The sequence below is a fragment of the Armigeres subalbatus genome, chromosome 1 (genome assembly GCF_024139115.2).
Source record: "Armigeres subalbatus isolate Guangzhou_Male chromosome 1, GZ_Asu_2, whole genome shotgun sequence".
Lineage (NCBI taxonomy): Eukaryota > Metazoa > Arthropoda > Insecta > Diptera > Culicidae > Armigeres > Armigeres subalbatus.
Genome location: NC_085139.1, coordinates 300,151,106 through 300,168,137, shown reverse-complemented (window position 1 = coordinate 300,168,137; position 17,032 = coordinate 300,151,106). Strand labels below are relative to the sequence as shown.

General features: G+C 42.2%; 2 protein-coding genes across 6 annotated transcripts in view; one reads left to right on the top strand and one right to left on the bottom strand.

Moving 5' to 3' along the window:
* Positions 1–9,806: 9,806 nt before the first annotated feature.
* LOC134216440 (uncharacterized) lies at positions 9,807–10,722 on the top strand. The gene is made up of 2 exons (XM_062695329.1): positions 9,807–10,268; positions 10,356–10,722. Exons 1-2 carry the CDS (start codon positions 9,985–9,987, stop codon positions 10,684–10,686), a joined length of 615 nt encoding a protein of 204 aa, XP_062551313.1. The 5' UTR covers positions 9,807–9,984; the 3' UTR covers positions 10,687–10,722.
* A 377-nt stretch (positions 10,723–11,099) lies between these two features.
* The window catches only part of LOC134207809 (NADPH--cytochrome P450 reductase), a 100,236-nt gene continuing 94,303 nt past the window's right edge, over positions 11,100–17,032 (bottom strand). For 4 of the 5 annotated variants that reach the window (XM_062683738.1, XM_062683740.1, XM_062683741.1 and 1 more), the window contains 4 exons: positions 13,479–13,603; positions 12,319–13,414; positions 12,098–12,255; positions 11,100–12,011 (listed from right to left, as the gene is read on the bottom strand). In XM_062683738.1, coding sequence (XP_062539722.1) covers positions 11,867–12,011; positions 12,098–12,255; positions 12,319–13,414; positions 13,479–13,603 — 1,524 coding nt within the window. In that variant the 3' untranslated portion in view covers positions 11,100–11,866. Of the gene's footprint in view, positions 12,012–12,097; positions 12,256–12,318; positions 13,415–13,478; positions 13,604–13,699; positions 14,052–17,032 lie in introns of those variants that run through there. The other variant, XM_062683743.1, reaches the window with a different exon arrangement.

The following is a 17,032-nucleotide window of genomic DNA, read 5'->3' as shown; positions in this document are numbered from 1 at the left end:
TTAGAAACTAATGAGTTGCTGCTTAATAAAAGCACGTCTACTTCGTAGCTAGTGTAGGAACAAACTAATTTATTTCATTTATTAATTCCATAGGTTACTATAATCTAACATCCCCTCCTTAACCGGGAATTTATTTTAAACCTAATAACTTCACCGCTTCACAAAATTTAGGAGCTGGAACAGGTTTCGTGAGAACATCCGCCTTCTGTTGTTTTGATCCAACGTGATTGATTTCAATTTTCTTCATTTGGAGTTGTTCCCTTACGAAATGGTGTCTCAAATCGATATGTTTGCTTCTGGGTGAGTAGCCAATCTCATTTTCTGCCAAACAAATTGCGCTGCGATTATCGCAAAACATTGGGACCGGTTGCTCTATTCCAAAAAGCTCATCGCGGAATCCTCGCCACCACAACGCTTCCTGTGTTGCAGCAGAAAGTGCCATGTATTCTGCTTCTGTTGTAGAAAGCGCAACGGTCGGTTGCCTTCTGCAGCTCCATGACACCGAACCACCAGCGTATTGGAAAACATAGCCAGTAATTGATCGTCGAGACTCGGGATCGTTACCCCAATCTGCATCAGTAAACCCCTCGAACAGCACTTCATTTTGCTTCCGGTATACTAACTTCACCGATTTCGTTCCTTTCAGATAACGCAATATTCTTTTTGCCGCTATCCAGTGTGTTTTTCCGGGGTTGTTGTTATAGCTGCTTACGACATTAACGGCATAAGCGATGTCTGGACGAGTGCATTGTGCTAAGAACTGCAATGATCCAACTAATTCTCGGAAAGGAATGTCCCGCATTTCTTGCTTTTCTTGCTCATTCTTCGGACTCATTGATTTGTCCAAACGTTGACTTGCATCAGCTGGGGTTGTCGCCGGATTACAATCAACCATGTTAAAACGATGAAGCAGCTCTTCGATATAACTCTGCTGGTCCAGTTCAACAGTTTCATTTCCTTTTGAGATCCTAATACCAAGAGCATGGTTTGCTTCGCCGAGATCTTTCATGTGAAATTTATCCATAAGCTGATGCTTGACAATTTCCACCCACTTTAGTTGATTTGAAAAAACCATCCACATAAACGGCGATTATGATAACGCTACCACCACAAACTTTGTAGTAAACGCACGGATCGTAACCGGAACACTTGAGGCTAATTCGCTTCAACACTACATCTAACTTTACGTTCCACACGCGACTAGCTTGTTAAAGTCCGTAGAGTGCTTTCCGAAGTTGACATACCTTCCGTGGAGCTTTGCTGTCAACGAACCCATCTGGTTATACCATATAAATCTCCTTCTCGGCAAGGTCACCCTGGAGAAATGCTGCCACAGCATCCATCTGAAACACTTTAAGATCCATTTGCGCTGCCAGTGCGAAGAAATAGCGAATGCTGGCATATCTGACTACAGGGTGCTACAGGTGAATACGTTTCGGTGTAATCCAGACCTTTCACTTGAGAGAAACCTTTGATGACGAGCCGGGCCTTGTACCTCTCCACCGATCCATCAGACTTGGTCTTGATTTTGTATACCCACTTATTCTTCAACGCTTTACGACCTGCTGGTAAATTTGTCAGTTCCCATGTCCGGTTTGCATCCAATGCATGGAACTCTTTCTTCATTGCATTTTGCCACAGCTGACGATCCTCGCATTCCATTGCCTCCTGGAACGTCTGCGGCTCGCACGCCGACTGGCGCTTGAATGTTTCCTGTGGACATGAACTATTTTTGGGAACGATACTGCACGTCATATCATAATTCAAATACTTGCCTGGGGGACGGCGCTCCCTCTCGCTATGCCGTACCACAAGTTGTGGGTCCTCAAATTGCAAGGGGAGCGCAGAAGTTTCCGCTGGAGATGCTTCGATGGTTTCATCGGCACTGTCGTAGTCAGTTTCGCTATCGGAGAATCCTCTAAAATCACCACTGGCATTGGGTGTCGATGGTTCTTCATCCGCAACTACTTGATCACTACTGCTTTCGTAATTAGCATCAACAGTAACTTCAATTGCGTCGTTTTTACAGCCTAGTTCAGTTTCACCTTGCTGCATGGAAACTTCAATGGCCTCGCTCATAAAGACAACATCGCGACATACTTCCACCCTTTGCGTACTGGGAATATACACTCGGAAGGCCTTGGATTGTGCTGCATACCCCACAAAAATGCCGGGAACTGATTTCGGATCCCATTTTTGCCGTTTGACCTTAGGAACATGACACATTCACCCATATTCTTGTTTACGTACGAACGCGCTTTCGATCGAAAGTTGAAGCGCATTCTCGTTTACGCCAGCAAAATCAAATGGAGAAACGGTTCGAACGAATCGCATTCGTTCGAAAGTATCATTCGTCCGTAAACAAGAATAAGGGTGAATACCTTGGCTACGAAGACTCGCAATGCTGACAAATCCGGCTTCTTTCCACTGAACTGTTGCTCTGGTGTGACATTCAAACCTTTTGTCGGCGAACGGTTTATCAAGAAAGCTGCCGTCGCTACCGCCTCTGCCCAAAATCGCTTTGGCAGTCCACCATCGAAGAGTAAACACCGCGCCTTTTCCACCACAGTTCGGTTCATTCGCTCAGCAAGCCCGTTTTGTTCTGGGTTGTGTTACGGTTTTTTCGTGGTGAATTCCAGAATCGCGCAGAAACTTTTCCATTTCATGGTTGACATATTCTCGACCATTGTCAGTTCTAAGCCTCTTGATGCTCCTACCACTTTGATTTTCAGTGTACGCCTTGAAATCCTTGAAACATTCTAGTACTTTGGTTTTTGACTTCAGAAAATAAATGAACACTTTCCTGCTGAAGTCATCGATGAAAGTAAGAAAGAATCTACTTCCACCAATTGAAGCATTTTCCATCGGTCCACACAGGTCGGAATGTATCAGTTCCAACAATCCACTTGCTCGTGATCCCTTCCTCTTGAAAGGCTGACGATGGTGTTTTCCCTGGAGGCACACGGCACACACAGGAATCTTCACATCGTTGAAATTGATGCCTGTTGCCATCGTGCGCAATTGCTTCAAACTGTGTTGGTTCAGATGACCCATCCGACGATGCCACAGGATCAAATCATCGTTCTTCTTCGCTGCGCAGGATGACTGCTGGTTCAATAATGCTAACTTGTATAAACCAGTAGTTTCTTTGCGGACAGCTACCACTTCGCCAGATTGTTTCCGAACCTCGCATGTGTTCTTAAGGAACATAACATGAAACCCATAACTGCAGATTTTGCTCACGGACAGCAGATTGTGCGCTAGTTCTGGAACACATAACACATCAGAGACGGTTACTTTGCACGAATTACCTTCAACTTCTGCGTTTAGTTCCACGATTCCAGTGGCGACCACCGATGCTTCGGCATTATTCGCAACGTTGATGTGCTGCCAAACTTCGTTTGCATTATCGAGTACAACCCCACTGCGGCACAGGTGCGAGGTAGCTCCAGAATCGAATATCAAATCATGGTTGAGATTGCTAGACGTCTGTGGAACGCTGTGAATGCTGAACGCTGCATGCTGATCGGTCTTCTTTTCCTTTTTTCCTCTCACTCTTCTGACACTCCGAAGCAAAATGCCCCAGACGCCCACATTTGAAACACTTGACGTTAACTGTGTCCTTTTTCTTTATATTCTTCTTCTTCTGCTGACTATAATATGCCAACTGAACGTGGAGTACTGCTCATCTTCACATCTCGTAGAATTTTGGCTTTGACAGCATCTGCCGTCATACGCGTTCCGGATGCTTCCATACCCATGATCATGGGCTCGTACATTTCAGGTAGACCCATCAGCAAAAGACTTGCAAGCCATGTGTCATCGACTTGAAAGCCAACTTCCGACAACTTGTGACTCGTTGACATCAGCTCACTCACGTATTCCTCGACAGAGGAACATTCGGAAAGACGTATGCTGGTGAGTTTTCGCAACAATCCTATTCGCCTGGTCATTCCGTCGTCCTGGAAAGCATTTTTTAATTTCGTCCAAGCTTCTTTTGCAGTTTTAGCACTCTGAACCAGACTATAATTGACAGGTTCTATACTTAGGCAGATCGTTGCAAGAGCTTTCAGCGAATGGCCATCGGCTAAATCCGCCCCTTCGCGTTCTACAGCGTCCCAAGTACCTTCACGTATCAGGATCATCTTGGTTGCAAACGCCCACGAAGTATAATTCTCGCGCCCACGCAATCGCTCTATCATCGGCAGTGATACGCTTCGTCCATTACTTCCGGCTTGAATTACGCTGCTGCTACCGATTCCATTTTCGCTTCCGTTCTGCGCCATTTGACTTGAAATTTTTTGCACTTGTTATATTGTTGCTATGGAAACTCTGTGGCCCATAAGCTAATGAGTTGCTGCCTAATAAAAGCACGTCTATTTCGTAGCTAGTGTAGGAACAAACTAATTTATTTCATTTATTAGGTCACTCTGACGGAATCAATTTTCAAAGTACTCGCGTTTTCAAGGGCACACCATTCGATACGGAAGCAACGCACAACTGTCATTTTTATTTCTTCACGCATGCTGCGACGCAGCAAAGCTGAAAAATAAAAATGACAGTTGTGCGTTGCTTTCGTATCGAATGGTGTGCCCTTGAAAACGCGAGTACTTTGAAAATTGGATTCCGTCAGGAGTGACCTTAATTCCATAGGTTACTATAATCTGACAGAAACGGATATTTTAGGATTTTTCCGTGTGACATACTGTCAAGATGCTGTCATAATGACGAACAAAAAGGAAATAATCCTCAACTTTGTTTTGATATTCTTCTATTCAATAGCCTCTTCAGATTTTTGTCAGACTGCATCACAGGCATCAACAGCGATGCCAGATCTACGGAAATTTCCGTAGATCTACGGATTTGAATGCTTTCTACGGATCTACGGATCCGTAGATAAAAACTACGGGAATTTGAAAATTTCTGCGGAAATCTACGGATTTTTTTACTAGCACACTTTTAGTATCAATTGGTGTGGTTTCAAATTTAATTTAAGTTGAGTGAACAATATGTGTATGTTCCTGATATATGGGTTTCTATTAAGAGGAAAAGACCGTTACAAATATTTATTGAAAGTTATGTCCTATTGGTCTCCGAAAGGTCAATGGGAGATAACGAACTTCTGGCAAGCTTCCATTTGAAGAGAAAGGGAAGAGTATCAGCGTTGAAAAGAGTTCATTTTTCATGCTGATACTCTTCCCTCCCTCCCCTTTCCATTATGAAAGCAATCTTGAAATTTTATTTCTGGTCGACCCTTGACCGAGATTAACACTGCCTAAAGTCCAGTAAAGAATCACATTGAAAATAATTCTTGTGTATGATCCATGAACCATGTTGCAAATAACCAATTCATACAGTGAAGTCTAACATCCTATTTAAATTCTTGAATAACACTCTTATTATTGTTCTCCAATCCTGAAGCACAACCGCACCGTGTGTGCAATAGGGTGGTTCAAAACATCGATTTTGCTCCACAGTGCTCATCTGATTCTTTACTATGTTCTGAGTGTCCTCTGAAAATTTAAGCTCATTTGGATCAAAACTGATTTAGCACAAGCCGTTTCAAGTTTGCATGCAAATTAGTATGGGGAAATTTATTTTTTCATTAAACTGTTAATGAAGTTTCCCACTTAAGCGCAGGTTAAAGAAAACCTACATAGCTAAAAGGAATACTCGACAGCTTTCACCCAACGAAAACCGCATGTTGATTAATCGTCCCAATAATTAGTAATCGATTTTAAGACAGGTTGCGAATCTTCAGTCATGATCGTTAAACTTCTTTGAGGGCATCACTGAAATATGCAGTGCAACATAGTAGCCTGAATTTGTGTGTGCTATCTTTCGCGCAACGAGCAGCAATGTTGCCTGTTGATGAGTTATGCAATTAGCTCCAGAAAACCACGGTATAGGTAGATTAAATTCGATTACTAATTATTGGAACGATTAATTGAGATGCGGTTTTCACTGAGTGAAAACTGTTGAGTATTCCTTTTAGCTATGTATGTTTTCTTTTAACATGTGCTTGATGGGGAAGCGTCATTACCAGTATAATGAAAAAATAAACTTCCCCATACTAATTTGCATGCAAACTTGAAACGGCTTGTGCTAAAACAGTTTTAATCAAAATGGTCTCAAATTTTCAGAGAACACTCAGAACATGGTAAAGAATCAGATGAGCACTGTGGAGCAAAATCGATTTTTTGAACCACCCTAGTGTGCAATCTTTGTGGAATTTAGCGTTCACCCTCCATCAGGTGTAAACGAAGGATGCCATACCCGTAATTAATTTCAACGCTTAAGAAAACCCAGTCGTCTGGATTCTTGACTGCTCAATTCATAACACAGCTCAAACATTTTATTACATATACATTTCGCCAATTTTCATAAATTCTAGAGACAATCTTAAAATAATTCCCTGGGAAGTCTAGGGTTTTTTTAGGACATTCCATTTGACATTTCAATGTAAATTCCTTCGAAAAAATTCTTCAGGGATTAATCCGGAAGTTCCTTAAGGAATTCTTTTAAAAAATCCTTCGGAAATTCCTTAGCAATTCTCTCAGAAATTATTTTACGAATACTTGTTAAAAATCCACTCAAGTTCTCCTTCGAAAAATCCTTCAATAATTCATTTGTAAATTCCTCCAAAAACACTTTCGGGTGCTCCTCGAGGAGTTCCAAATGATTTTCAAAGAAATCCGCCAGTAATTCCATTGCACATTCTTCCAGGAATACCTTCGGAAAAGTCCTTGTAAATTTCTCCAGTAGTCTCTTCGAAAGTTTCTACGGGAAATCCTCTGAAAATTCTTCTTAAGACTTTTGAATAACGAACATTCCTTAACAAAACTTTGGAAATTCCTTTTGCAATTCGTTCGGATACTCCTAGAGCTTCGTCCTAGAATTTTCTACAGGAAGTTCCAATAAAATAATTTCTGAATTAATTCCTGTAAAAAATCCTGAAAATATTTCTAAAGGATTTTTTGGAGGAATTCCCTTAAAAATCCTCATAAGAATTTCTGATCAAATTTCCGGAAGAATTCTTTACGGAACTTACTAAGGTTGTCCTATAGAAATTGCCGAAGGAATTTGTGGAAAGTTCTGAAATTCTGAAAGAACTTTAGGAGGTTTCGAAGAAGTTTCTGAATTCATTTGCGAAGGATTTTTCAAAGGATGTCCTGCTGGAATTTTGAATTCCTGGAATAGTTTTTGATGGAATATCTAGAGAAATTCTGAAGGAATTCAAAAAAAAATGAAGGTGTGCCTGGATAATGTTCTGGATGACTTAACAAATTAATTCCTGGAGGTTTTTCCCATAGAATTTATAGAAAAATGTCTAGAAGACTTTCCAAAGAATTTCTGGATAAATTTATGAAATAACACCAAGATGATTAGTTCAAGATTTTTTTTCGAGGAATTTCTGGAGGTACTTCTGGATTAAATAGAAGTTTGGTAATGGATGGATTGTAATCTCGATATTTTGAGTGTTTTTTTCGTTTGCAATCTTAATTTCAGTGTAAAAATAGGGTTGTGTTTTACTTATGTACTGGATTAGTTCTGACCTTATAGATCTTACTGCTGACGCCAATATATTTCCTCAAAATTATTGGGGAGCCAACATTACCACAACTATAGCATCGCCATCGCTACAGCTCAATAATTTGAAATGTTTTGAATAAAAAGAAAGTCCATAATATTAATTATGTTGAAATTTCTATTAGAGATCAATACTCAAAATGTGAAACGGTAGTGTCAGCGTTGGAAACAGTTACTATCAAAAAGATGTATAGCAACTGCCATTACGGCGAGTGTGGAAGTGTGTGTATATGGCACTATGCCCTATTTATTTTTAGTTTTTCATGAAATTTAGGATATAACAAAACCAGTAACTATAAATTTTGACGGTTAGTGGTTTCGTTGTTATCTTATTTCTATGCATTGAGAAAAGTTAGAGATCAGTCGTGTAATATTGTGTATACTAGGATTGTAGAGGAGCGCCGAAATAAGGCCATCCACAATTTTTGAGCGATTCTACGGAATTGGTGTTGAAGCAATCTGGCATCGCTGGGCATCAATGTTCTCACTTCTGATAATTGCTGTATCAGTTGGTGCAACCGCGGAACAGAAACGAAATACCTAGTTTGTAGCATGCAAGACATGGAAGAATGATCTGATATCAGGTGTTCCTGTCCCGGTTCCTGTGTTGTTGGTTGGCGAAAGAATCCTGTTTGCTCGCGACTCAAACTTGAGCGACACCGGGCAACCTGTCTAATAGGATGTGCCGGCATGAGGATATGCAAATATAAAGGCCCTTGCGATTCATCCGCGGTGGTTGTTGGCGGGGTGCTCTTCCCCACCGTGAGACCATTTGGTCACCACCACGGATTTGCGATCAACGGGTAGAGAAGTCGCCACCTGGAAGTCGATGTTGTGTGTTTTACATGCCTTTTGTATTATTACCGTATTGTTCAATTGCGGGACGGGAGATACGGATTGGTGAATGGTCCCAGGTGAATGGGTTTGGTTTTAGTGGGTTGGATGAGAACCACAATGACTCCCATCCCCACACCACCTGAGAACATCATCAGGTGTCCATTTACCATTTCTCAAAATAAAAAAAAAAATCTTGTTTATTTTTGTGTATTCCTTTTATATCCTTTTCATCACATCGTTTTCCCTTGTCACATCTGAGTTGACTTGCCAAATTTTGACATATGCTTGAAAGGAATTCGCGAAGTCGAAGCAAAATTCTTCACACAAACAATGACAGTTCTTTATGGGTTTTTACAGTAGAGCAACAGATAGGAGGAGATGGCGGCCATGTTTCACTCAAACTCTGACAGATAGCAATGGGATTTCCCATAGGAGGGAAGAGCAGAATTTGCTTCGACTTCGCGAATATCCAAAAATATAAAGGGTTAGAAACAGATATTAAAGGACAGACGAAGAAAGTACACACTTATTTGATAGGATATTCAAAAAGGGTTTAATTTGATAGGGTTTTTTGGTAATTTTTTTCAAAAAAGCAGAAGTGTCGTGCCCCATGGTTAGCCCTGTGATAGCGTTATAGTCGCACGTACTGCTTATTTTAATGCTTACGGTTACTTGGGTATTGCGTTTGGGGCTTAACGAGTCGTCGGATTAGCGAGATCCGGATAAGCGGGGGGATACTGTAATCTAACGAGCCTGGAAAAACAAAGAGACGCAATACTCCTACCTTTAACAACCTTGTGCTCGATTGGAACAACTGATTTGACAGCAAATGCGCTGTTCCAATTTTGACACTTCGTCTCTTTGTTATGAGTGCAGCCTCTTTACTGTAATCAAATCAGGACTGTAAAAAGATATTTTAGTTACTAGATAAAGATTGTCGCTTCGGTTCCCTTTGTTCTGCTGTCCGAAACATGTGTGGTACATACCTGTCAAATCGTATGGATTTTCCTTCTTTGACATTTAGCTCCCCTATCCTCGCCAGCAAAAGATGTTCCGGACAGCGACGACAGCCACAATCTTTATCTAGTAACTAAAATATCTTTTGATTGTAAGGTAAGCTCTTCCGATGGAATTTCATAGCAAAATGTTTCAATTGTGCTGTAATAATGCAAAAATGACTGGAGGGTCCACTATTGGTTGGGGGTTCACTATTTGGCACTTTACCCTATTTTTTAGCAGAGTAGATCATTTTCGAATGTTCCGCGAGAAGTAAGTTATTCTGACTTAATTTTGAGTAGATTCGATTGAGCGTATAAGTGCTACCGCGCCTGAATTATGTGTTTGCGGTGTGATGCGGATATTCGGAATCAAAACAAAAACGAAAATCATATGGTTTTCCTCGTGCACGCACGTTACCGTTGTTCCGTAGTCTAGTCAGTCTAGTAGTGTCTAATTTAATTCTGTTTAAAAGGATAAGCTATAGTTTTGTTGTCCAAATTACGAGTGAGAACTAGTAATAATTATTAGATGTTATCAAAATTGTGCTGAAATTCAAACATGTCAGTGATATCTTCACCGAGCGAAACGCAGAAGGAATCCCAAGAAAAGCTCGTCACCTTTTGTCAACTGTTGGCGCAAACCTACCGCCAACTGCGCGCCCTCACCAGCACCGAGCGATCCAACGTGGACAAAACGCTGGCCAAAGCTTCGCGCTACGAACTAATCCGTAGGGTCAACTACTCAGCAACGAGCTCTTGCTACTCGGAACGGCAAATTGAGCAAACCCAAACCGAGTGCCTCCACGAGATCAACAACCGATTGATCGCCACCGGTGAGCTGATGTAAGTAATCAAATATTTATATTTTTATGAAAGATTTCCGAGAAATATGTTAATGTTTACCCTGAACACGATTCCTGTCACCTGCAGACACGAAACGACCAACGAGTTCTACAAGCTGCTCCGCAGCTACCAAGACCTTCAGCAAACCGCCCAGAAATTGGACTGGTCCACGACCAGCAAGTGTGCTCTAATTAACGGAGGAGTAAAGCAAAAACCTCTCGAATATTATATCCAGGAAGGCCACCGGATAGTGTACCAACTGAGTGCGGTGACTACCCGTATCAAGCTGGTTTTTGGCGCGGTGGATTTTCAACGCGCCGATACGATACAAAAACTGCGCGACTGTCTGAAGCTTTCGGAAGAATTAGATTTATATTTGCGGGAGTTTATGGTTTATAGTTCGTTCATTGTAAAATAAATATGATTTTACATTAGTAATACGGAAAAACTAAAAGGGCTTTTCTCTACCGCTGTAATGTAAGCCCGTAGTCCACTCTTTGACATCTTTAAATTTGCATCAACTAACACACGATTGTTTTGTAAATGAATGCTAACCAACCTACATGGGAATAAAGTCTGCCTGATATCCATGTTGATATTTAATCAGTTTGACAGATGAAACTGATTAAATATCAACATGGATATCAGGCAGACTTTATTCCCATGTAGGTTGGTTAGCATTCATTTACAAAACAATCGTGTGTTAGTTGATGCAAATTTATTTAAATCGGAGTGGTTCACAAGAGTGAGTGTAACTGCTGGAGACCCCCCAAGATCCGCTCTTGAAATTTGGGACTGTCATCTACGACCATCTAATTGAAAGAAAGACCATTTCTTTTCACTATTTAACAATACATGGATACATATCTCCAAAAAAGTATATTGCATCATTCACATCCGCTCGACATTCGTTTAAGCTAATAACTATATTGTTTTGTCTTACCTAGAGCACTTTTTTCATTTGATTGACCCTCTCTCACGCTATGTTAGTACATACTCTCTAACACCATTTTGTTTTGTTCGTTTCTCTTTGTCTGTGTTTGTGATTGCTGGCTTAAATCTTTATCGCCTAAACATTCAACATGATTGCTTAAGCGGGATCACGTTTAGTCCTTCACAAACATACAAAAAAAATAATTAGAAATAACTAACCTACAATTACAAATTGTGTTAAACTTTATCACTGTCGATCGAAAAGAAATTAGTTTAACGAAAATGTGTAAGGAAACCTCTAAAAGTCCCACGCAATTCTTCTACTGTGGTGGTAGTAGCGGTGCTATGTGAGTGAGTCTCTAGCCATCGAATTTAAAAAAAAATTAAATTTAAAAAAAATTGAAGAATAAAGAAAACACGACAACATGACAGGAATGCCATAAATAAAATAGCTAAAATAACAAGTAGCACTGTTTGTACCACGTCGGGGGGGACATCACTATCAAGGACAGGACAGAACCGGTGCCGTAGATTTGGGTGTGGGTGCGAAGCCTTTAACCTGAGTTTTTTTCACTATTGGGAAGAAAAATAAATGGAAGCAAAAATAAATGGGAAGGGAGGGAGGAGAAGGCGGCAGGTGGTTGTAGGAAGGGGGTAGAACAGGATTAACTCCACACGTCGGCCGAGTATCGCTTCTGGGCTTCCATCTTCTTGATGTACTGAGTGGCCTCACTCTCGCTCATGTTGCCCTTGGTTTGCAGCACCTTGAGCAGAATGTTCCGCACGTCGGTGGCCATATTCTTGGCATCACTGTTTGTTGTAGAATAAATTAATGTAAAACAAAATTCACAGAATCGATGTACGGCAATTAAATGGCAAAATGTGAAGGAACTCACCCGCAAATGTAGAAATGACCCTTGTTCTCGCCTATCACATTCCACAGCAGATCCATGTCCTCTTCCAGCAGGTGCGTAACGTAAACCTTTTGCGCTTGATCCCGGGAGAATGCTATCCGCAGTTTAATTACGCCGCGTTGAACGTAGTCCTCCAATTCCTGTAAGATACGGGTATCATCGTTATCACTAGACATTCAAAAATGTAAAGCAACGGGTCACACCTCCTCGTAGATGTAATCCTCGGACCGTTTCCGGCAACCAAAGTACATTATCGTTTGCCCAACTTCCTTTCCTTCCTTCTTGGTGAAATCCCGCTCCTGGATGAATCCACGGAACGGCGCCAGACCCGTGCCGGGCCCAACCATAATGACCGGCGTGTCAGTCTTGGCCGGCAACCGGAACTGGCTCTTGCGGATGAAGATCGGCACCCGCGGCAATGGCTCGCCGTCCAGTGGGTGCTTCTGCGATAGGAATGTCGTGGCGACACCGTGGTTGATGCGACCGGTTTTCGTTTCATATTTAACCAACACGGCCGTCACGTGGACCGTGGTCGGGTGCAACTTTGACGATGAGGAAATCGAGTAGAACCGGGGCTGCAGACGCGGCAGCAATTCACAGATGTGGTCCAGCGGTGGCCGACACGAGGGTAAGTCCTCCAGCACGTGAACGATATTACGACTGCTGTCCTGGATCCACTCCTGATACTTAGCCTTACCATCCGGATTCGTCGAGCACATGAACCGCAGGAACTCCTTATCCTTTTCTTCGCTGCAATATTCGGCTAATTCTTTGAGGATGTGCGTTCTTGGCAAAGCAGTAATTTCCAGATAGTGTGTCAACGCGGTCCTGTAAGTCGTCGGACAAGGGAACGGATGCTTCTTGCTGCTGTCCGTATCGGTGTTGATCAACGAGAAGATCGTGTCCAGCTCCGCATTGCAAAGCTTTCCTAGCCTTAGCACCAGATCCGTATCGTTGACCGGATACATGGCCAAGTGGTCACCGGCTTCATAGCGCATCTTGGAACCTTCGATGTCGAACTCAATGTGCATGCAAGAACGCCCGCCAGCTTTATGCAGCTCTCGGTTGATCTTGATCGGGGCCAGGAAAGGATTTTTCGCATCGAACGGTGGTCGTTGTGTTTGCAGCGAATGCAGGCGAGCCACTTCGCCGGTGTACAACCGTTCCGCTGGAGTCTCTGGCTGTTCCAACAAGCGGTACTGCCGCATCAACACCTCTTCACCGGAGCTCTCAATTCCGAAGTGGTCGCAAACAGCTGGCCAAAACTTGTCCTTCCAGGTGATGAAGTCATCTTCAATGCTGTAAGTTAAAATGATGCAATCAGAACGCAAATCCTTAATGAATCGTAGCTGAACAATCTTACTTTGCATCATCGTCTCCGAGTCCCAGCTCGAACACGCGATTAGCGCCCAGTTCCTCCAGTCGCTTGTCCACGTAGATTCCGACCTTGTTGTAATGCTCGTAGGTTTTGTTGCCGAGTCCAAAGACCTGAAACGAGAAACACAAACACACGAACGCTCAATTAACACACAGTTACATAATCTTACAGTCGGTCGTGTGCCCTTTGTCCCCGCCTTCGAGCACCTTAATCAAACTTGATTTCCGTCGAAACCGTCCACTGGCCTTCGGATTGTGGCATATCCGTTGCAACAACCACCGCCGCCAGTCCCATCTGGCAGGACCGGCTGGTAGACAACGAAGATCCTGACGCAAACTAATATCCTTGTGAGTCAGGGAAAAAGTGCTACCACATCGCGTCAAAAATTGTCGGGTTAATCCCGCAGTGCTGCACCAGCGGGTCACCATCGATCCGCCTTGCAACGATCCGGAAAGTCGCAAATTACTAACAAAATCACCTCATTTTTCGAAGAAAAAGATTGAAATTGATCTGATTGAAAACAAAACTTCACAACATGAACACGCTGCTAACTGTGCGGAGTACGGAGGAAGACTGATAAGATGATGACAGAGCGAAACGTCAGCGCAAAGCAAATCACGAGAAAGTGAGAACCTGTGGCTGTGAGAACACGCGAGAAGTGAATGTGTGTGAGTGAGTTTCCGCAGATTTTCTTGCATGCAAGTTCAGCTACGCCACCGAATGCACAGTTGACCACAGGTTGGAAAAGATGACATAAATTGCGATGGCAATTAAATTTCTCGCCTTGAGAAAGCTTTCATTTATTATATGTGCAGCTCAAAACCGAATTTTTGAACTCACGACAATCAATTTTTCTTCTATTAGTCGCAAGTTTCATCACTGCGCATCTGGTGCGCTGTATAGCGCATCTGGTTGCGAATAATATTGTGCTTCCAGTTGAAAACCGAAGTGAGCTCTCGCGACGATAGAGTTTTTCCTTATTTCCTGATGTCGCAACTGCAACGCGACTAGTGCGCGTCTATGCCACCGCCGTGCGCCATGATGCGCACTAGTCGCGATGTAGTTGCGACAAAAGGAAACGGGAGAAAACTCGATTGTCGCGAGGGCTCACTTCGGTTTTCAACTGGAAGTACAATAATATTCATCAGTTGCGCAATGATGCGCTATAAGTTGAACGCGAATAAAATCGGATTTTGCGACTTCGAAATTCGATTTTCAACTGGAATCATAATACCTTCTTAAAAATCTGTTAAATTGAAGCAAATTAAAATGATATCAACGTGATTTTGCGAGAAAATAATAAGGGGGTTAAATATATAATTAATATATATAAGACTCTCATTGAGGACATTTTTTAAGTCCAATGAATCTTCTGCTAGTCCTCCGGAAGATCCGGAACCAACGGAACACCGATGAAAATAGTCAATTTTCTCAATAAATGGCGCGCTGTTTCTTATAACAATTCTAAAAACCATGGCGCAGTGAAAAAAAAATCTAAATCCATTTTTAATCCCATGTGGCCCTATGAGCACAGAGAACAGACGTTCATCTTCATTCGCGTGCTTGTGTAAAAATTTGTACTGGTCATTTTGAAGTATGACGTTATGCTCCCTTTGCGCGGTGCTAGTGTGCTGATAAATATAGTTAAAATTTGCCGTGTTTCACCTTTTAGCGCTATTGTTCATTCCGAATCGCTCCAGGCTCGCTCCTAGGTGGCAGCACTACATTGTTTATGTAGTGTATGCCAACGCCATCACTTAGTGAGATTGAGTTTTTATGTCGGGCAGCCTGCGTTGGCGGCGCACAGAAGGACCAATCTTCAAAAAGACGGTCAAAAACCATTTTTTCAAAATGATTTAAATTGATAACTTGAGTCATGGGTTGTTAGTAGAATACTTGACGATGATCTAAACATAGTTTTGAGTCATTTTATTCGGGCGGATCTTACCTTTAGGGGTGATTCAAATATGACGTCCACTACTTTTTGGGATTTCTAGACCCCCCCTCCCCCCTCTGTCACGCATTTTTGTATACCTAGTACATGTACTGTCACAAAATCTTAGACCCCCTCCCCCCCTAAAACCTGTGACATCATTTTTGAACGACCCCTTACAGTCAATACAAGTTGAGCATGTTGTCGATTTTTAATTCTGTTAAATGTTGTAACATTTATCTTACTGCTTCACTATGTTGGCCACAACGTATACATCGCCCAAACTTATTATATTTGGCACCATTACAAAGCGTAGCCATAAAACTAATAAAGCCACGCTAAATTATTTTTGATGGCGCAGAAAGTACTCGGTTTTTATTATGTATAAAATTATTATTGTATTGATAAACTATCAAGTCATGTTATGTCTAGTCGCAATGGATAATTTCAGGAGAGGATTTTATTTTATCCCTTACTTCTAATTTTCCAAACTTACTCTGTAAAAATATCGTGAGTTTTTCACATGATCCGGAATATCAAGTAATTGCGCCTCTACAGCTTTACTTCGGTTAAGGACGAAACAAAACCTATTCCATATGTTTACTATTTCTAACAATAAAATAAATTTTTCCTTAGCACTGCGGTGAGGCGGCTGAAATCGGTAATTAAATACCTGTGGAAATGCTCATAGAAAGAGAACTCTACATTGGCGGCGCCAGCCATTGATATTTGATGGACACCACTTGGTGCAAGCACGTTGTCTTAGAGAACTATAGCGTGCTTGCGACGACTGGTGCCCCACCTCTCGCTGCGATAGTTGGACTTTAGCTTACGGATCGTTGATGCCGAGAAGAGGAACCATCTATTCAACGAAAAATCACAATATGTGGCCTGCTAGACCATTTTATTCACTTCTAACATTTATGACCGTCTTTTTTGGGATTGGTCCCACTGTACGGCGATGCCTCAATAAAGAAATAAAAGAAGTCGACCGAAATCTAACCTGGCAACAGATTAAAACGATAGCTGGGCAACGCTCAGGATGGAGATCTTTCAAGTCGGCCCTTTGCACCACCGGAGGTGTACAGGATTCATAACTAAACCCTTCTGAACTCGGCGTACAAAAATCTTTTGCGTATCCCGTTTAACAGACTGAGACCGCTGGAGGAATCCTTCGTCGGCGAATACCAGGCAGGATTTCGTGAGGGTCGATCAACGACGGATCAGATGTTTAGCCCGCAGGATGATCCTTAATGAATTCCGAGAGTACAACTTGCAGACTCACCACCAGTTCATTGATTTCAAAACAGCGTTCGATTCAATGACAAGAAATGAGCTGCGGCAGATAATGTCTGAACATGGTTTTCCGGTGAAACTGAGTAGGCTGATACGTGCAACGCTCGAACGGCTCGGACCGACATCAAGTACTCGGCTTGCAGACGAAGTGTCAACCTCGTTTGTGACCTTAGACGGATTGAAGTAGGGTGATGCACTTTCGAATTTATTGTTCAACATTGCACTCGAAGGCGCTATTAGGAGATCTGGCGTGCAGAGGAACGGCACTATCGAAACACGGTCGCATACCCGATCAGCAATGCATAACAAA